Below are 21048 nucleotides of genomic sequence, written 5' to 3' on the forward strand. Positions count from 1 at the left end.
ATATTTTTGTAAAGTAATAAACGTTAAATTTAATTATTTGTAAGCAAAATAAGGCGCAACTTGTTTTAACTTAAATTTTATACCAGTTATGTACTCGTTTTACTGTTACCTTTCGCAAATATGGGGCAGGTAACAACACTGGTTTAGACGTGGCTGCTGATTTCGTTTTCAATGTCCGTGAATACCGTGCGTTTTGTTTCTTCTTGGTAAAAAGCTATCGTCTGTACAAACCTTGCAAATTCTTAAAGCTACAAGCTCAGCCATATGTAAGTTGTACTTTTGCCTGACGTAGCGCTGCTTAGTGCGCTAGTGATTGCGTCTGTCTGCACCGACCGTGCGCGTATCTCGTGATCGCTCACAAACACATCCGCGGTGGTGAAACTATTTTGTTTGCTTTCGCTTTTTTGGCTAACTTGGTTTCTTAAAACCGGAAAAAGAATATGATACCTTCATTCTTGGCGTAGTTCATAAAAAAGGTGTGTTTTGTGGCGTAGTTCATAAAAAAGGTGTGTTTTGTTGTTGGACGTGACATATGCTATTGAAGGTGTGGTTGTAACTGCGAAGTAGGTTGTTTCATCTTAGATCCCAGCTGTTGGCAAGGGGACACTGAATTTGCACCTGATACGTTGCAGTCACCATGATGGAGGAAGCGGCAGACGATACAAACGGGGACTCCACGTTTGAGTTCGTTGCCGTCAAAGACGCTGCAATGCACTCCGATACTCCGGAGGGGAAGCCAGGTATGGTGATTATGTGCAAACGTCTTTCCAGTGGTTGTTTTTAGAGCACAGGTCGCAGGAATTTTATTGGTTTAATTAACCTTTAAGCGCCAAGAATAGTCTGTGTCTGTGACCTCGCGGTGCTTTTGCGATGTGTTCTTATCTTTCGAATAAATTAAACGGTCATAGGTATACGCGGTGGAAACAAAGTACGGCGCTGAAAAAAAAAGCAGTTTTTGTACGGGGACAGCGAATTCCGTTCGGGCGTGACAGCTTCGTCTTAAAAGCTCAGGTCTGTCACAGCGTTGTTGGCCTCGGTCCACGCCAAACGATGCTTTGTTTGTTCACAAATGGGTTATTGAACCTAACCTTTCCCACCACATTTTCTCGAACAGTACTACATTGTTCACAGTCAGGGTGAACACGGGACATTGCATTGTTCGGTACAGACGCTACCACAAGTTGTTGCCATAAAGTGCTTGTGGAGCGAGGTTGGCGTGTCATAGCATGTGCAACATTATCAAAGTGTTCGTTTGTCATGTGTTGTGTTGTGCGTCATATGCTATCAACATTTTGCTTGCACTTGCAAAGGTTCCACGATGTTGTTTGAGATCAAAGCAAAGGTCGTACTAATAGTTGGCTTTGCTAAATCATAAAGTAACAATCAGCGCTGACACTGCATTTTCTTGCTGCAAAAAAAAAAAAGTTTTCATTTAGTGACTCAGTTATTGTAACGAAAACAAAAATTCACTCTAGGATGAAGCAAAATGAGTGAAAGTCAATGTGTTCAATGCCTGAAATGAGGATTCAACACTTGTCAGCTTCGTAATTGCCTTGGAACGCAGAAAGTAAATTTTTTTTAGTGCACATGCATTAAAAGGCTAAAAAAGCATGCCCCTAAAATGGTACGCAGCAGATAACACATAGCAGAGCAGACAACGGACAAGCGCTATAATGATGCAATGCGTACCGGGGAAAGCTAGCCTCGATGCGCAATCACTGCGTGCACGTGAGCAGTAACTTCACAGTGGTACCGGCTGGCTGTATTGGGACTGTGACTGATATATCTCATATACTGCAATTTAGGCAGCTTGGCAGTGGTGCCATTGCATGTTAATTATACGTGGACTGTTACAGGCGACAAGATGTCCATGCACTTGCTGTTTATCAACAGGTGGCTGTCGTTGATATTACTGACAGTATCAAGGGATGGTAGCTCACTTGTTTACTACTACAAATATTTTGGCTGCAATTGTACACGACACCAAAAAACAATATCAAAATCAGAACAAACCATGGCGAACCACTTGTGGTATTTTTAAGCAGCCTGTTTGTAGTGTTGAAATGGTGATGTCTGCTTTAAGGAGTGTTCAGGAATAGTTGTTCGGTATGTTTATTTTACATTTTGCGGTGTTTAAGAGATGCGGCATTGCACCTTGAGTTAACTTTTTCTTCAAAAAATTTCAGTGTAATGAATCTAAGGTTATGGTTGTGCAGGGACAGTTGGTTTGTTGCATGAAATGAACAGCGCTAAGACAGGACGGCTCTGGGACTGTAGGTGGTATTTGTTGAAAAGATTAGCTTCCAATTTCTTCGCTTGGCAACACTGGAAACGGCCACAGGCACGGCCAATGCGCCACGGACATGGTGTGGCTTGGGCCACTGCGTCCGCACGGCAAAGAAAAAAAATGCCGGCCTGTGTCGTCTACTCCGTTTCAACCCAATTCTCAATGGTGTTGTCGACAGAGATGTTAATAATCGCACCCACATTGGACTCGAGGCAATACTTTGCGTTCGATGAGGTTGAGTTAACGTCCAACAGTCGTGCTTAGCACTGACAAGTGCCGCCATCCCGCGGAGCCCGGCGTAACCAGTGACGGCGCACTCACACGATTGCCTGCATACGTGCCTCGCCAGTGAATACAAGCAATTCGTCAAAAGGCTATTCCTAGTAGGGCAGTTCATCGCATGGGGCAATTCGTAATAGGGCAGTTCATCGAGCTGACGAATCGTCACATTGACAAATATGTTAAAGAAACTGTGGACTGGGCTAGTTGGTACTGGTTCATTCTACTGCTGCGTGAAACAACAGACTGAGGCAAAGACGCAACACAGGCACAGTGGTGACTAACATTGCAGTTTTATTGTGGAAGCAAGCGATCTGAAAGAGAGGCCAATCCTTGGCACCAGCACGGATTGTGTCAGGGTTTATATGTCATTCTTGTCTGAATAAAAATCACTTTTAGTTCAGCACCTTCTCCTGCCTTTCCTTTCTTGAGCATCCTTGTCTACAGTGCTGTTAACTCCTTCAAGCAATTTCCTGTAAGGCTGGCTCATCAGTGGTATGGAGGGCAGCTTCTTTGTTTTGCACGTGGCCTGTGCCAGTACACGACCCATGTTTGACCGTTTAGCACCGTGGCACAGCCTGCGTGGGCCTAGAGTTGTAGAAAAAACAGCAGATCAGCTCTTGGAACACTGCAATTGAAATTGTTTATTGAAATCATTGAGTGCTGCCACAGAAGTGCCTCAACCTACTCTAGCTGCTTACCTGGGGCTGGCCTCTGTCCTGCAGGGCACCAGGTATAGATGGAACACAGCACGCAGAAAAAAACAGAAAATAAGGGTAAATGATGTGCAGTTTACATGCATCCTTATAGCAGTGCAGTTCATAGAGCGTTAAAAAAAAAAAGCTATGGTAATGTCTTATGAACATTTCCAAATTCCAGGAAAATATGGGAGCATTGAGCTGAAAAAAACAAAACAAAAAGCATCGCAATGGGGTTTTTCAGTCACCAGCCTTGGACAGTGCAAATAATCAAAGGAATTTGCTCAAAATACTTGTTCATGAGAAAGAAACCTCAGTGGGGTCTCGTGCACACTGCACGGTTGTGTAGAAACCAATTCAGCAATAAGCATACACTGAATTTTGATTTTATTATTTGTACTTTGATTGGTGGCAGCTGCTTCTGCGGAATGTTGGCTCATGCCAATGATTTTGCAATCGCATTGGAAGTGTGACTCGTACACATTCTGGACCGTGTTTTGTTTGCCGGCTTCTTTCTCGTGGAATGTGACTTAGCTCAGAGAACAGTAGTTACGCAGTTACATGTTCTTTGTCATGAAGTCTGTGACTGAGTTGAGAGAATGGCATTTTTGTGACTGCCCAGATGAGAGCAACGTGGCGAGCGCAGAGAGGACGCAGCCACCGCAGCCGAGCTCCCCATCGTCCCCGCCAGTTGTGACGACCGTGCCGGCCACATTCCAGCCTGCCATGCCCCCGCAGACGGTGACGCAGAGCCAGGCCCCCTTGCGGCCAGTGGCGCCCTCTTTCCAGCCGATGGCGCCCTCCTTCCAGCCGGGCCCATCCCCCAGCTACGCCTCCTCTGGCCCCATGCCTGGCCCTCCTCCTCCTCCAACGGCCACGTCAGCAGCAGCCACCAGGGGGGGGACGCCCTTGTCAGCACGGTACGTGCCTCCGTACCAGCCCCCGTCGCAGCCCAGCTACCAGCCACCGCCGCCTCCGCAAGGAGCCGGAGCACAGCACCCAATGGGACCTCCGCCTCCCCAGCAGTAAGCTGCCGTCCATCATAAGATATAACAGCAAGGGCTCTTGATTCTGCCACGAATGGTGTCGCACTGTCTAGACTCAAAACGGCTGAAGGAGAGCCAAGAGGCACAGCTTGGCTGTGGTGGCATTACATGAGTGTGTGGTGACGTACACGAATCACAGGTTCACCTTCTGATCTCCACATTTTACCTCTGACGGCCGCTTCAGTTTAGACTGTCCAGACAGTTGGCATGTTCTCCCATCAATTGAAAGTGGCCCTTGTGGGAAGGGAGAGTTGTGCTCTGTGTGTTGGCGAAGCCACACTTTTTTTATGCTCTGGTGGGCAGTCTGAAACACGGGTGGCTGAGCGTCTCAAGCGACACCCTCACCTACACCACGGGCAGTTGCGCATGCTAGTGTCCAAAAGTGCGGTACTATCTCCACCCTTTGTTAGGGTGCGAGTACTCATTAGCACTTTAAACATGGAGGAAAGAGAGGTTGGCTTCTTGGCCAGCTCCTGTTTAGCATGCCATGTCAAGGCTCAAAATAATCGAGATAAAATACAGCATGCACCTCCTTTTCCTTTTGCATCGCTGGTAATTCCAAAACAAGGGTGGTAGCAAAATTGAAGTGCCTAAAATTTGAGCCACTCGCTACCAACTTGCTAAAAGGTGCGCTATTGTGAGGCCAGATTTTAGGTATAGCATGCTTCTGGCAGTACCCAAGCCATCTTCGAACTTTGTGCATGTGCATATGTGAATTCAGCAATGCATGGAAGCATGCATTTGGAGGAATATGTACTTGCCAGCAGTACCGCAGATTGAACCAAACCCTCGTAGATTCTGAAGCTGAGATCATAGTCACTCACTCACAGCTGTTTTGACATTACTTTAGCATAATTTTGATTTTATCCACAAGCTTTATGTGCTGCTGTGAGGTACAGGATGTGGAATAATAATTTATTGTGGTTAGCAGAATCCACCTCAACTGGCGCCAGCAATGGCACTATGAGTGCAGCCATTGCCATTTAACAATCTTGAAGGTTAAACGGTGTCAAGGAAAAACTACCTCGTGCTAATAAGAGCATATTGCACATCTCTGCGGGCAGCCGACTGAGGATGCAAAGGCCATTCAGTTGCTGACAGAGATCTAGGATGCATGTGGTGTCAACAAAATGCCATTGGGTGTCAACCCGCATAGGGAATTGGCCAAAAACAATTGAAAGCTGCATGTCCTGTGCTAGGAATGCTGGCTTGTTTGCTTACAAGCTCAGTCAGGAGGTTCATTTCAGCCGTTCATGCTCGATGGCTTTCTCAGGGCAGTGTCAGCTGCCATTTTTGGGAAGCAGTTTGCCTGGTAGAGTATTAACTGGCACGTTATATAGTACTGTGAACCTCGGCTATACGACTTTCTTGGGACTGCGCATAAGTTTTGCATAATTGGGTCGCTGTGTAATGCAAGCAATAACATAAAGTTAGAAATAAAGCTAGTAATACACGATGATAACGAATTACGAAATAGAGGAGCGAGGCTGGGAACTGGGGGGAAATGGAGGTAATGCCACTTATTGTGCTGCTTGCCACCACTGTTTCATAAGTATGCGGCATCAGTCGGCGGCCTGTGTCATTTGTCAGCTATTGCATGAAGTGGAATACCGACAGTTAAACACCGTATAATTTGAACTCGATCAATGGCTTCCATTGGGATTTTCACAGGGCTGTGTGCCATATCGTCATAAAATGCGGGCAATTGCATAAACAAGGGATGTATGTTCTAGGTTCCACAGCACTAGATCATGCATGCGTCCTGAACAAATTGATTTATTAGCTTACAAGCCCTATTGTGCAAGTTTCATCATTGCTATTTGCAAAATGCAATGCTCCAACCATCTAAATTACTCGTATACGATTTTTATGCATTCTTGCTTCGTTTTCTTGTTTTTTTAGTGCCAATAACCCGGATGATGTGCTTCCCTGAGTAGTTAATCAAGGTTAGGTGGAATTTAATGGCTGAGCTTAAGTTGTATATTTGTTTCTGAAATTATCATTGCAATGTTTATACAATCCCCAATAATGTACTACACTTTGCTGCCAGCCTAACATTTTTCTCTTTTTTTGCAAACTTTTGGTAAGCGCTGCAGACAATTGCCTTAAATGCATGGCCTGTAGCGAGCTTGCATCACAAATGCACACTCATAAGGGCATATGTGTAACATGACTGAATAAAAGATGCCCTTATTCTGCCCTGCCTGGTAATGCTTTCCATGCACGTGCATGTTATTGTTTTCCTTGTGTTGGCGCTACAAGCATGCATGCCTCCTGTTTCAGGTACTATACAAGCCAACCTAGCTATTCATCATACTCGTAAGTGCATATTCTGCCAAAATAACGCCAGACTTTCAAAGAAATTTGCCTTTTGACCTTTTTGGTGTTACCTGCTGATTTCATCTTGTAAATGAGAATTATTATCAGAAAAAGTGTTCATCCTTTGTTAGGATTGGGGCCGGCCACAGAGTATAAATGGGTCGTTTGGAAATGAGAATTATTATCAGAAAAAGTGTTCATCCTTTGTTAGGATTGGGGCCGGCCACAGAGTATAAATGGGTCGTTTTATAAATGGAAACATTGCGCTGGCGAAAAAATGTTAGGTGTCCGCCTGTGTGTATGGCATTGCCTGTTGTGCAATGCGGGAGGATGTCTGGCTAACAGGTCCTGTTTTGACATAAGGGAGGTGCGTTATGATGCAGATATTTGTGGTGAGGAGCAGGTTGACCCACTGCAGTCTTACACCAGAAGTGAAAAAAATGCACTACCCCCCGTTCCATTGCTCAAGGTGACGAGAAACTAAAGAACCCACCAATGCTTCAGTGAGCAAGATTGTGATCTAAGCCCAATGTCCCACTTCTCGTTTGACCTATTTAGTGAATTTAGGTATACTTTGGACGGCTGCTGTTTTACTTGATGATTGGGGTACTGATCCTGCTCCATGCAGCTTGTCATCATCATCATCACCACCAGCCTATCTACGCCCACTGCAGGGCAAAGGCCTCTCCCATTAATTTCCAATTACCCGGGTCCTGCGCTAACTGCGACCAATTTATCCCCGCAAACTTCTTGATCTCATCTGCCTATCTAACTTTCTGCCGTCCTCTGCCCCGCTTGCCTTCTCTGGGATCCACTCTGTTACCCTTAATGACCTTAATCTTGCCTTCGCATTACATGCCCTGCCCACGTCCATTTCTTCTTCTTAATTTCTACTAATATGTCCTTAACACGCGTTTGTTCCCTGGCCCACTCCGCTCTCTTCTGGTCCCTTAATGTTACACCCATCATCTTCCGCTCCATTGCCCGCTGAGTCGTTCTCAATTTAAGTTGAACCCTCTTAGTGAGCCTCCAAGTTTCTGCCCCGTAGGTGAGTACTGGTGAGATGCAGCTGTCATACACTTTATTCTTCAGGGACAATGGTAGGCTGCCATTCATTATCAGAGAATGTCTGCCATATGCACTCCACCCCATTCTTATCCTTCTAATTATCTCTGCCTCATGGTTGAGATCCGGGGTCACAACTTGGCCTAAGTAACTCTTTTAAATTTTATGTTATCCCATAATGCCATTGGTGATTCAGCATCTCGCTTACTTTAAAGACTGGGTTAGTGTTTTGGTGGGTGACACAAGTAACAGGCTAATCATCCTGCTTCTATATTGGGGGACTCATTTTTATGACAAGGGGTAGGACCCTGCTTAACGCATTAGCCGGCATCTTCTATGAAGGGCACCTGGTTGCTGTTTGTCACCTACAAACTTAAACGACGTCATGCTCACTTCTTACTAGTCGCAAATGATTTCAGCATGCGTGCTTCTCTCGGCTGGCAACCCCTCTTGGCAATGTACAATCCAGCAGCATTAGAAATATTCGTAAAAAAATGCGTGCAGTAGAATAACTGCCCAACAGTTTTTTCAGTGCTCTTTCACATTAGCTGCTGTACATTACCCCGGGGGCATATCAAGAAGTCTAGAGTCCAGGGGCGTATCAAGTTCGTGCATATGTTTGTCCAGAAGAATTGCACTCCAGAATTCCAGAAGAATTGCATGTTACATAAATATGTATGGACATATGCACTAACAAATTTTTGCTAGGATTGGGCATACATCACATTTCATGATAGCATAGAGACTTCCTTCAGGATGTTCACTGAGGTCTGCACGTTACCAAAAAATGAAATGCAGACTCGAAAGGGTGTTTTAAGGTGTAGACAGAAGAAGGTTAAAGTTTCCTGTACTGCTCTTTCAAGTAATCACAAGTAACTTTGAGAGGGATACACCAAGTGATGTCCTGATAACTGAAAAAATTACAAGGACACATAAGGGAGGACACCGCTCTTAAAACAGCTTCTTTTAATGTCTACGTCACCCTCTGTTAAGCTTGCCAGTCTTGCTGCTTGTTTTCCACTGATTTCACATATGCCATTATTTTTTGAATCTGTCAATTAGTTTCCAAGATCATTGGAGATAATTGGCCATTTTTAGAGGAACAGTAGACATAAGTGTCAGTCATAAAACTGTAATATTTATATTTTACAATATTATGAACCCTGGTGAGTGCAATAAGAGATTCGGTGTTTTGATGCACCACTTGGAACCAATTTTACAGCTCATTAAACTTTGGTGGCACCAGTGGCAAGGAACCATTTCGAATGCCCATTTCAAACACTGAAGTTTAATGAGCTGTAAAATTAGTTCCAAGCAGTGAATAAAAAAACCGGCTGTCTTATTGCACTCACCAGGGTTCATAATATTGGAAAATATAAAATTATTGCTTTATGACTGACACTGTTGTGTCTATTGTTCCTCCAAAAGTGGCTAATTATCTCTAATGATCTTGGAAACTAATTGACTGACTGAAAAAATAATGGCACATTTGAAATCAGTGGGGAAAAAGCAGCAAGTCTGGCAAGTTTTACAGAGTTTACTTAGAAATTAAAAGGACCTGTTTTAAGAGCAGTCTCCCCCCTTAAGCACTCCTTAAGATGTAGTGATTGCAAAAGAATCAGTGTCCAATTGCTAAACATTGCCTCTTTTTAGACCATGACCTATATCGTTTTGTGTCATCTTCTTTTCTTTATTACTATGTCTAATTGCTACTTTGTAATTAGCGTGCTCAGACTACTCGTGTTGACCTTAGCACGACTCCAATGCGCGTTTCTAAGTCGACATTTACTCAAGCTAGGCTTATTAGGTTGTAGGCTGGCCTTTCCAGCACACCCCGGCCTTCCCGAGTTGAAATAAAGTATTGTTAAAGTATTGTTATCTTATAACTTGGAGGCCCCTGATTCCAACTGCACCCAGACTTAAGCTTCTATGGCCATTTTATGTGCTATTCCTCGGCTGTTCTGCATGCCATCTGGGTGCCCGAGGTGCCGTACTTTCGACCGATTGAGTGAAGTAATGCTTGTGCATTTATAAGAATACTAGTAACTGAAATGCAGTGTTTAAAATTTGCGGCTCACAACCCTAATGCCCCATGCAAACAGGTCCTGGTGGGGTTACTTACGGCTGCTTCTGCATTGAAGCAAGACCAGCAGCAAGCTGTCAACGTGAATGAATAATTCATGCTAAGTTCAATGAGAATGAAAGGTATTCATCGACTGGGATGGGCGGGTGATCCAGGGGTGTATCAGGGCGCTGGCAAAATAAGTTTTTTTTTTTTTTTTTTTTTCAGTGGCTCAGGGGACCAGTCATTTGCTGTTTCACTGCCGACAGACTATGACAGCGCCACCATGATGCGGCCATCATCAACATCTGGCAACGATGGTGTCTGGGGCTGGTTGAAGGGCAACGATTTTCTCAGCAAGGTTGCAGAAAAGGCTAAGGTAAGCCATCATCACTTCGACTACTGTGTGGGCCAACAGTTCCTATAAATGTTAATAGTTGCTGCCGTATTTGTACAATTCTAATGCACACTTCTTTACCTTGAAAATTGGGCATTCAAATATAGGTATAGGTTACAACCAAACTCAGTGAACATGACTAAAGAGAAATCCTTAAAGGGACAGACAACCGATTTTTGTCGAGCACATTTTCTTTATCCCAAATGAAAGGGCATCACTTAAAACACCTTAACCTGAAACGCTTTCACTGATAACGCCCTAAAACTTCTTAAATTGGAATTTTTATATCTACCATTTATACGTGTCTCACCAGAAGGAATGCTGGAAATCATGACAGTGAGCCATGCGTCAAAACACTTTCAATTAATTGCACATGAGATTAAAAGAGGTATTTAAAACTTGTGCCCGGCTAAAACAACAATAATTTGCAACCTTTCTTGTTCCTTCATGCGGTTTTTGAATCACACGTTGAAATCGACGGAGTTGTTTGGACACGTAAGGTTGTCACAAATTAGACACTACGTGTTGTCACCTTTCAGACAGGGAATTTTGGGGCGAAATTAAAGTTATTTCTGCCTGTTTATTTATAAATTCCATGTGGTTACCCCAGTACATAAAATGCTGGCTTTCATAAGAGCTAGACAACATAAAGTCCATAAAAATCGGTTGTCTGCTTTTACTTTAATGCAATGTGGCTAGTTACATTTAATTACTTTTTGCTGCGTGCATGTGCATGTTGGGATTAGTAGTAGGTACTCGACTCAACTACCACAATGTTTTGTGTAAAATACATGAACGTGTGGCTACAAACCATATTTGCGGTGTTCCATGTAAGGTTGGACTTCCTCTTCATTTAATGTGATGAGAAACATGTTGCATAAATGCTGCATTCTTTGAGAGGTGTTGTGGTTGAAGGCAATGTGCATTTCAGAACTCGGTGGACTCGATGATCACAACGTTGGACCCAGGAATGAAGGAATTTATCTGTAAGTGCTGATGTAGAATTTCTCTTGTTTATGTTTGGTGACAGTTTGTTTGGTGGACATGCGTGCTTTAGAATAGCTAGGTTGTGCTTATGTGGATATCTGTGCATAACTCTTGAACAGTAATGTGTGTGCTATAATAGGGGTGCTTACTATACTCATTAGTAGAAGCTTTGTGGTTTGCTGTTTAACTTGAGAGGTGTACTACATGCCACTGCTTCCTTTCTTCCTGCATTACTAATGTAAGGTTGTCCCTGTGCTTGCAAGGAATGATCTTGCGTGTGTGCAATGGGGGTTGCATAATGCCCAAGATAGATGACGTATAATAAGAAGGTGGCAAGTCTCCATTTTTAACTATATTGCAGGTGACGCATGGCATCAAATAGCTTGAACCTGACAGCTTTGCTTCTGGTGTTTGTATTCCAGCACTCACTCATAATAAGTGAAAATAGACAATATGTTTTGCAGGTAGGAACCCAGAAATTCAAAGGATGTATCCGTGATAGGAAAGGAAAAAACTGATTTGGAATTTGTTTTGCACCAAGCTATTATAAAATCACTCTGCACTGTTTCTTTGGCATTGCAAATGTTTTTTGTTGAAAGCATAGAAACAAGGTATAGGCAGCGCCATCAGGGTCGGTTGGCACTTTTGGCAGTCCTTTTATCTGTCTGGGCAATAGTACATTCACCACTATTCCTGCTATACAGGAGCAGTAAAGGAAGGCTTTACAAAAGCTAGTGCTGTCGGGGAGCACCCAGTGCTGAGGTTGCAGTAAAATTTTGCAAGTTGCCGTGCGTACATTTCTTGTAGGCGTTGTTATTGAACGTCACTGTAATAAATGCCTAATGGAAAATTCTGTGTGGCTTGCACATAAGATCACTAACTCACATTGCTCAAGTTACAGCAACGAAATATAAAGCGGTACTGCAGCGTTTCAACTCAGTTATTTGCATTAACTCCACGGAGGGGAGTCCCGTGTGTTGTGCATGAGTTAAGCTAGTGCCCGATGCAAGTTTTACTTCAATGTGCTGGTGTGTGTTCTCTGCTCTGGCTGACCTTTTCCTGATTTTTTTCTGCTGTGCCATTGGTCGCCCGTTGCAGACTCAGGCGGAGACATTGACGTGCTGGTGGCCTCTGATGACGATGTCCGTGTGATTGGCCCCATCCGTGAGTCATTCCAGAAGGTGTTCGGGAGGGCCACCGTGACGGGCATTACGATGCTGCCCTCCAACATGGCTCCCCAGCCCGTAGGGTTTGCGGCCGGCCTGAAGGCGGCCGAGGACAAGATCACCTCATTGCAGCAGACAGGGCGCGTGTCTGTTTCCCAGCCCACCATAGCCGTGGAAAGCTTCATTGTGGAGCTGACACCTGACAGGTGCGCACGTCCAATTTATTTGCATGTGTGTGTCTTTATTTGCATCTTGCACATATTACACGGCACTGGGGGCGAGCACTAAAAGCTTTCACAAATCGACAGCTTGACAGAGCTGCACACCCCCAAACACTGTTGCAAAGCATTACAGCAACATCAAATGCAACTGGTATCTTTAAAAGAAGGAAAACAAAGGCAACGGAATGAAATAACTATCTGTACAAGGGATACACAGAAACTCTAAGGAGTACTATATCCATTAAAACCTCATTTATTAAAACTCCAAGTGGACGCCACCTCAGTTCAAATGAATGAAAGTTCGAACTAACGAAAGTGAAGAGATTGTAGAGCGGTAGAGCATGTCAGCAATTGAATGCAACCAGCGAATGAAGCTGAAGGCCTCCTTTTCGCGTACTCCAAAACTTGAAGAAGAGACAAGTAGCATTCCATCCGGTCTATTACTTCTGAGTGATGGCCGGCCTGGTGCTTTGTCTGCCATTACTGATTGATTGATTGATTGTAGGTTTAACACGCCGACGCAGCGCAGGCGGTGAGGTGCACCGTAGCGGAGGGCTCCGGATCAATTTCGACCACCTGGGGATCTTTAAAATGTGGCGAAATATCGTACACACGGGCGTTCTTGCTTTTCGCCTCCATCAGAAAAGCAGCCGCGGCGGCCGGGAATCGAACCCGCGACCTCATGCTCAGCAGCACAACGCCATAGCCACTGAGCCACCGCAGCGGGTTCGTCTGCCACCACGCCCCACACCCTGAACTGGTGTCCACATCGACATAGTCTGCAAGGAAAACTCATTCCAAAACGTCCTCTGTGGGAATTCTAGATTGTTTTTACCCGACTTAACTTCTGTCTCTGTTTTTCTCTTATTTCCGGGGGCGACGCAGCGTCACGAGTAGGCAGCAGGGCCGTTTATGTGGCCGTTCCTGTGGCCATGGCCCCAAGCTGCCAGTGTGGTGGCGGAAAGTTCAAATTACGTGTAGTGGAGGTCTCTCGCGTTTGGATTAGCAGGCTTTTCAATACGTGGACCTCTGTAGAGACTTGGCCAGACCAAATCATACAGTTCAAATTATCCATAAATTTGAATTACATATTGGAGTTTGAATTAACGAGCTTTCTCTGTACATACATCAGTAAAAACTGTGATAAATTGAAGGACGGGACTACACAGTGGAGAAGTAAGGCAGAAATGGATAAGGCGAAACTAGAATTTTCGCAAGGGAACCAAGGCAAGGCAGTCACTAGGGCGAAGAACAGTCATCCTTTTTTTTTTACATTAAATGTTCGGAAGTTACTTTTTTGGGCTGTTTATTGGGATTTTATGCCCTCTGACAAGCCTAAGCAGTGCTTTGAACCTTGCAGGGATGGTATAAGACAACCATGTTGAACAAAAATTAAGCCTTTTATTAGCACCTAGGTGTTCAGAGTCTCTCTGTGGGTTATGTTATTCTACCAGTCCATTTTAAAACTCGTGCCCTCATGGCACAGTATTTCCAAAAGAAAAGGGAATGGCGGGGATGGCGTCTTAATGTCTAGGCAGTCACAATGCCAGAAATAAACTCTCAGATTTCCTACATGCACTTGCAAAGGTAGGCATGAATGGGATTAAAAGCGCTTAACAAAAGACCAGGGTGAAAACAAAAGAAGACACCACGAGCATTTTCATTTTTATAGTCTTGTGGCGTCTTCTCTCATTTCCTCCTTGTCTTTTGTTGAGCTCTTTTAGTCCCATTCATGCATCAGGAAATACTCCCTAACCTCGACCCTTTTGAACAACAGGTAGGCAGGGCACGTGGCCAACTGAAAGCTCAGGCTGATCATTACTTCCTGTATAATAAACATTCACCCTTCTATTTGCAAATAAAGTGTTTTGCTTAAATTTTTTTTTCTTTCTTTTTTTACAATCGCAAGCGCATGCATTGAAGGCAATTGTGTTTTTTGTCGTGTTGACCACTGGAAGGTAATAATGTGATGAGCTAGAAGTTGCAGATTTTTAAACTTCAGGAACTTGTGAAATGACCTGCGGCGGTAGCTTAGTGGCTAAGGCATTGTGCTGCTGAGCACGAGGACACGGTTTCGATTCCTGGCCGCGGCAGCCGCTTTTCTGATGGAGACAAAAAGCAAGAACGCCTATCTGTTTGAGATTTTGGCGCATGTTAAGGATCCCCAGGTGGTCAAAGCCCTCCCAGGAGCCCTCCACTATGGCGTGCCTCATCGCGTGCATTGCGTCGATGCATTAAAACCCACAATCAATCAAATGAATCAACTTGTGAAATGAGGCTTTTGATTATGAAATCCAGTTTCCAAAAGCTGATCTTGTTTGGTGAATTCATAGTACTAAAATATGAATGAGGGCCGTGGCCGATAATGTCATTAATGGTTGAAACAGGCATCTTGGTGCTTTTAATTATGGAGCATGTGCTGTTTTATCCACATATATCAAACAACGAAATTCAGAGGCCGTGCGAAAAAATTCATTAAAGGTACAGTGAAGTCAATTTGTTGAGCTCCTGTTTTTGCTTGTACTGTGTAGACTGGCTCAAATAAACACACTTTTCATCGTATATCTGGGTGATAAGGCGGTATTTATTTTATGAAGCCTCAAAGAAAAAAAACTACCATGCGTGGTTTGCGGCGGCTGCACCAACTAACCGCAGTGACGTCAGGCAAAGGTGCTACGTGATTGGACGATGTCCAAGATTAGCATTCAAGCAAGTTTCGGTTTCGGTTCTGCGAAACAACATGCTTGGCATCCTACGATATCGTTGGATGGAAATTCTCGGTATCTCAGTAATCGCCATACCGCGCTTCTGTCATGTTGTCGGCTGTAACATGCGTCAGATAAGCCAACCAACACGGTTTCGCATCGAAACAATCACTTTCCGAGGCTTACGCAGTGCATCCGATGAACACCCTCCACGTCACCGAAGATGCTCATATGCGATTCGCTTTCCCCCCACCTTTGGTGCTTGCCTAGCTCGCGCCTGTATCATAAGAGGTGTGTTCGCACGAGGCCAAGGGTCGGCCAATTCGGGACTGTGCCCGCAAGCAGTCGGTGCTTATGGCAACACCATGCCAACAAGAACTTGCCAGTTTGTCAGTGTCAGTCTGCACGCATTCTGCGTACTCGCTCGTGGAGCAATGAACGTTGCAGCGCAAAAATTGTGAATTCAGTATAGAAAACATTGCCCAAAAACAAATAGACCAAATGAAAAAAAAAAAAGCACTATCAGGGATTTGAACTTGCGACATGCAAAACAGTAGACCTGTAGCTAGAGACCACACGGCCACAAGCCAGCGATGCTAGAGACAGATTGGATTGGAAAAACTTTTATTGGTCCCGCAGTAAAAGGACAGAAGTTTCGCATTTGAAGAAGCTTAGACGACTGTTTCTTGTATAGCGCTCGTGCAGTAAGCGTCCCCCAAATTCCCACAATATCCCGTGTTTACCGACTGCATTCCTTAAACGGAAAAGCCTTCGCAGATGTATGGTCGTGCTGCTGACCACTGTGATAGTACACCCAGCCCCCAAAAAAAGTGCTTACCGAACCTTGGCTTTACGGGGTATGATAAAAGTTGCGGTTGATTTTAATTCTTTAGTACCTATATTTACTTCGCTAACTCTTCTGCCGCCTTCAATTGGCCTTAGATTTTCCTACTACAGTCAAATTTCATTACTACGAACCCCACATTAACGAATTTCTCAAATTTACGAATCTTTTAAGAATCCCCACCAGATTGCCTCTATTTTCAACATAAAAATATTTCAGGACTACGAATTTCGATGTAGTGCGTATTTCTGAATAGCACACGTTATTTATTTTCCCCATTGTAATCGAGGAACATCAGTAATTACGAATTTGGCTAAAAGTAACAGCGTCGCAACTCTCACTTGAAACAGAAGCCACCGTTTCTCCGTGTATTCCGTGAGAGCAGTGGCAATCATCATCACCATGTCGAGTGCCAACAGCTAGCGCCACCACAAAGCTGTGGTTTAATGTGCAGTAGCCTGACAGGCCTAGCCACGTTTACCTCTTTTATCCATCGTTGTGTCGGGTGATGGTGGCCGGTCAGTCATTCTTCATGCTAATCGCGTGTGTGCAGGTATTTCTTTGTTGCGGGTGATTTTGCTGCGAAGTTCATGCGAGATCTAAAGATGAATGCAGCTAGTGACAAAGCAAAGAAGGAGCAAGAGCAGTCGTCTTCTGTAGTGACAATGACGATGCGAAAGAAGATGACTGTGGTTCACCGAACATAGAAAAACATGAGATCGTGTCGAACACTGATGTTTTAATGGACATGAACAAATTCCACACTTTCACGTATCTGATGGGGTATTGTGCAAGGTGGGATATGTAGAGGCATTCCTAATCAGTCATGCATGCTGCACACGTGATAAGAAAATAGCTGATTTATTTCAACTAAAGTAACTTTAAAATAGGTGCAACAATTTTATTTGAGAGTTTGCCTGTCTGCTTACGCGTCTACTGCTAATGTGCGTCATTTTCATTTCTAGGTTTGAGTGCTGGCTTGTAACCGCTGGTTTTTCATTACAACAGAATTTCAAAATAACGAACGATTTTCGGTGGTTCCGCATGATTCGTTATATCGAGATTTGACTGTAGCATACCAGTCAGCGTAGCGTTGCATGTGCAGTTGTGCAGCGCATGTGTGGATGGACCTAGTCTTAGAGCTTGATAAAGTGTACAAACTAACGAACTAAAGGCGCAATCTTCCATCTACAAACGTGTCATCGCTTAGTTTCAACTGAGTGAACGAATTGCGACGATCTGTTGGCGGCCAGCAGACTAGACTAAACGCTGGGCCGACTGACTGTCGGAGGGTCGGTGAGACATGCAGTAGCACAAAAGCATGATTTTGAGTGTTTTGTTACCCAATATACAAAAAGTTCTAATTTTTTCTTCACAAAAACTTTATTTTTTAAGCATTATCTTCTGTGGGAAACTGATGAGACTGGGAATTTTTCGTTTTAGTGGAAATTTCGTTGAAGCAGAGTTCATTGCAGCGGAGTTTGACTGACTGTATCGCTGGTAAGCCAACATGCCAAAAGCATGGAGTGTGTAAAATGTTCCCATGGTAAAGTTGGAAGTGTTAGGGGAAGTGAACCATGAGCAGTAGTTTGAAGTTTCCAAGTTGGATATAGCATATCCAGGTTCAGCTGTGCACTTCATGGTTTCTCAGCGCGATAGCCCCCCTGAATAGTGCTGCAACTGATTCCCCTCGCACGCAGCTGGTTCGACGTGCACTGCCTGGTCCTGAAGGACGACGCCAACGGGCTGTCCCTGCACACGTTTGGCCAGGCCACGCCTGTGCCCGCCGAGTTCATCGCCGAGATCCAGGACCGCACGCCGGCCGACTACCCGCTGCGCTGGTGCGGCCTCGCCGTGACGGTCGGGGAGGTGGCCGGGCCACGCCTGCTGGTGCCCCAGTGCGAGTGGCGGGCTGTCCTGGGGGGCGTGTCGGACACCCAGCTGATCAGCTCGGCCGCGTGCGCCCTCGCGTCCATGTACAGGAGGGCCCTGCGCCGGTGACCCCGACCGCGGAGTGCTCTGCGCTTTGCACGCGTGTGTGTGTTGATTTGTACAAAGTACTCGCATTGCTCCTCCTCATTTGCAGTGTGCTGTGACGCTCAGCTGGCTGCCAATGCTGGCTGGTCCGCAGGGGAAGTCTTTACATCAACTGGCAGTCGGTTTCGAGCAAAAATTGTTGTCACTTGCCAGTGAGCAGTGTGTCATGGAAGCAAGCCAGTCAAGGACAGTGAAGTGAGAGAGCTGGCATTGCTTGCCAAAAAAAGAAAAGATGTTGTGTTTTGCTCTTTTAAACCCGACGGTGCGTTGTATATTTGCATGCTTTACTGGGAGGGGGGATTACTGGAAGGGAATACATCATACGTGCAAGCAAGTATTATAGCTTTGTGTGTGTGCATGCTTCTTTTATTTGAATACGTATATGTGTTTTGAGATGTTAGGCACTGTTTCTTTACTAACAATTGTGATGTAATCATGATCGGTGGATGAATTGGTCATTCTGTAGCATATCTGAAATGTCTCATTTTTTTTTCACTCATTTCTGGTACTACCTTGTAAGGCCCCTCCTGTGAAACCGTGGCACTTAGGGAAACTGTGAACTTAGGTGCACGAAACTGCCCATGACCCATATAAGGCTGGTGCAACAGCTTAGCAGCAAAAGCATTGCGTTGCAATAAAAGTGCAAAAGCAGTCACAGTACGTGCTGAACCAGGCAAAAAAAAAATGTTTAATTGAAAAGAAGTTCGGTGATTAACATGTTTTAATAGTTCTGATTTGTAAAGGATGGATATTGAAACAGAAGAAACAAGTATTGGGACGAAAATATCAGAAAAGAATATTTAAACATGGTTTTGCCAAAAAGGGGCTGTTGAAACTCTGAATACATCACCCTGTCAAGCACATAGTGTAAACGGTTACTATTTTGTATGTAAAGCTGCTGTTCTTCCAGAGTTTTCAATATGAAGCAGCAGAGTAGTGCATTAAATGGTCTGATGGACTACAATTACAATATTTTCCTAGCTGCTCCAGATTGATGAGTATTTCAAGACTCTTATAACTGCTTTTGTTGCGACAATAAGCTGTAAGGTCTGTGTTCCATGTTTTTAGAACTTTCTCTTCTATGTTCACTCTCTAATAGACTCATAAAACTTGAGATTTGTGAACTTTTTTGAAATTACCAGTCTCAGTAAAAAGGCTTTGTGTCTACTGTAAATTAATATAACGTGTTAACCAGAGGGGGCAATATGGTCAGTCAAGCTAAACCACTAACTTTGTGCAAATTTGAGGCTTCTTCTTTTTGTAGAAATGGTGCCTGCAGTTAGAAATACACACCTGGTTTGACAAAGTAGCTTCAATGCCTTCCTCAACTTGATATGTTTTTGTTCTTTATGTTAGCCATGCTGTGTTCTTTTTCATCTCTCTCTTCTCCAGTGCAAAGCATTTCATCAGCAAAGCAGTCAGTGCTATGCGGTGTGTGAGTGAATTCTAACAAACCTAGGGTATCATGATTTAGGTCTCTAGATTAGGTTTAGCACAAAACTTTGATGTCTTGTGGGCCTGATCGGGCAAGCTTTTTAAAATTTCGTTCCATTGTGCTGCACATAAGACACTTTGTTAAGAGCTGTGCATGAGGCGCCTTCCCCATTTTTTTCCGCTCTTCTTTTCTCTGTGCACGGCATGTGGGTTTTGCTACGAGAAGCGACACTGTCAAATGAGTGCAGACCCATGAACCTGAGGGCACATTCACATTTTGTTGCAAGTAGTGGAACGAGAGGTTCGAAGATACGCTATGCTGGCACAAGCAACATCAGGGATGGCCTTTTTTTTTTTTTGCACATTTGTTTTAGTTTTAATTGACACGATGAACGTTGAGCTTAGCACTTTTGTGACGTTGCGAAAATCGGTTTTTGGGTAGTCCAAGAAATATATTTTTTTTTTTTGCCACAGAAAATGATTGATGCTAAAGTGTAACGTATGAAATGATAGAGGAAGGATAGGGCTTTCCAACAGTATTAATTTCAAACAGATTTATTGTGAATATAATAAGAAAATATTAAAACAAAAAAGTAACAAAAAGAAAAAGAAAAGCTTTAAAAATCCCTCCCCTGCGTTAGAGAAAGGAAATCGGAAGCGAACTGATGAGATAATTTCTCTTTTACCCTTCAGATGGCATTAGCTGTCCAGAAGCACTCGGAGAGCACCAAAATTTGAATTTGTGTTGATCGATATTATACTATCGATGGGAATAGGCGCGGTCATGAAAGTGTTAAGGTAAAATTCTGCTTCTTTTTTTTTTTTTTTTTCTAAAGGCAGGTGTGTGGAAAGGAAGTTTGCAGGAAACCTGCCTTTTGGTGTGAACAACTGTGCAATTTAAGATGTTTGTCAATAGTCTGGAGGTATGTTACTGTAATATTATGGTTGAGGTGAAGGCAGAGTAAAGTGCCATATAAGAAAACAAAACAGAAAATTGTCCATCTTGTTGACAGATCTGAAACAGCTACAAAAAAAGTCTGATTGCTAGCTGGAAAGCCGGTTCAAGGTTGTGTACTTGCTCTGTCATTCCAAATAAACTGGGGCAGAAAAGCCTGAGCTCAGGCCCAAAATTACTCTCTCCTGTCTTGTTTGCAGTGAAACTGTTCACCCTGTTTACTTCTAGCCCCTGTATGCGTTCCCTGTGGGGTGTGCTGAATGGCATATGCCTGCATCAGGAACATGGATGTGTAGGCAAGAATGATGGCTGCAGACGGGGGAGAGGGGGAAAGAGCGTGGCGCAGACTTGCCAGGTGGTGAAATAGGGCACCAGATTGTAAAAATCCCGTAAAATTTTCGGGTCACTGGTGTTGAAGCACCAGTACAGCTACACCAGATAATATCTGGTGAAAAGTGGTGAAAAATTGTGTGACTGCTTCATACCGTCCTTTTCTTCCCTTGAATGGAAGCTTTTTCCATTCCTGCACCCCAAGCCACTCACAAT

At 44.1% G+C, this 21048-nt stretch overlaps 1 protein-coding gene across 5 annotated transcripts; it reads left to right on the plus strand.

The window, feature by feature from the left end:
* Positions 1–106: 106 nt before the first annotated feature.
* Positions 107–20677, plus strand: LOC144170399 (protein PRRC1-like). Of its 5 annotated transcripts, none has more exons than XM_077700179.1 (8): positions 107–266; positions 633–740; positions 3887–4289; positions 6594–6629; positions 9985–10135; positions 11085–11139; positions 12239–12512; positions 17777–20677. In XM_077700179.1, the coding sequence occupies exons 2-8, from the start codon at positions 638–640 to the stop codon at positions 18075–18077; spliced, it is 1323 nt and encodes a 440-aa protein (XP_077556305.1). In that variant the 5' UTR covers positions 107–266; positions 633–637; the 3' UTR covers positions 18078–20677. The 5 variants fall into 5 exon arrangements, with proteins under 5 accessions (XP_077556305.1, XP_077556309.1, XP_077556306.1 ...); XM_077700180.1 differs by having other exon boundaries at positions 112–266; positions 583–740; XM_077700182.1 differs by lacking the exon at positions 107–266 and adding an exon at positions 341–476.
* Positions 20678–21048: the final 371 nt, after the last annotated feature.

Source organism: Haemaphysalis longicornis, unplaced genomic scaffold (assembly GCF_048455015.1).
Source record: "Haemaphysalis longicornis isolate Haplotype H1 unplaced genomic scaffold, Haemaphysalis longicornis Haplotype H1 scaffold_2, whole genome shotgun sequence".
NCBI classification, from domain to species: Eukaryota; Metazoa; Arthropoda; class Arachnida; order Ixodida; family Ixodidae; genus Haemaphysalis; species Haemaphysalis longicornis.

Excerpts from the sequence above, each read along its gene's own strand:
- LOC144170399 (XM_077700179.1), top strand. The coding sequence starts at position 638 with ATGATGGAGGAAGCGGCAGACGATACAAACGGGGACTCCACGTTTGAG. Across the intron at positions 741-3,886 it reads TACTCCGGAGGGGAAGCCAG|ATGAGAGCAACGTGGCGAGC; the intron begins GTATGGTGATTA and ends GTGACTGCCCAG. Across the intron at positions 4,290-6,593 it reads GGACCTCCGCCTCCCCAGCA|GTACTATACAAGCCAACCTA; the intron begins GTAAGCTGCCGT and ends CTCCTGTTTCAG.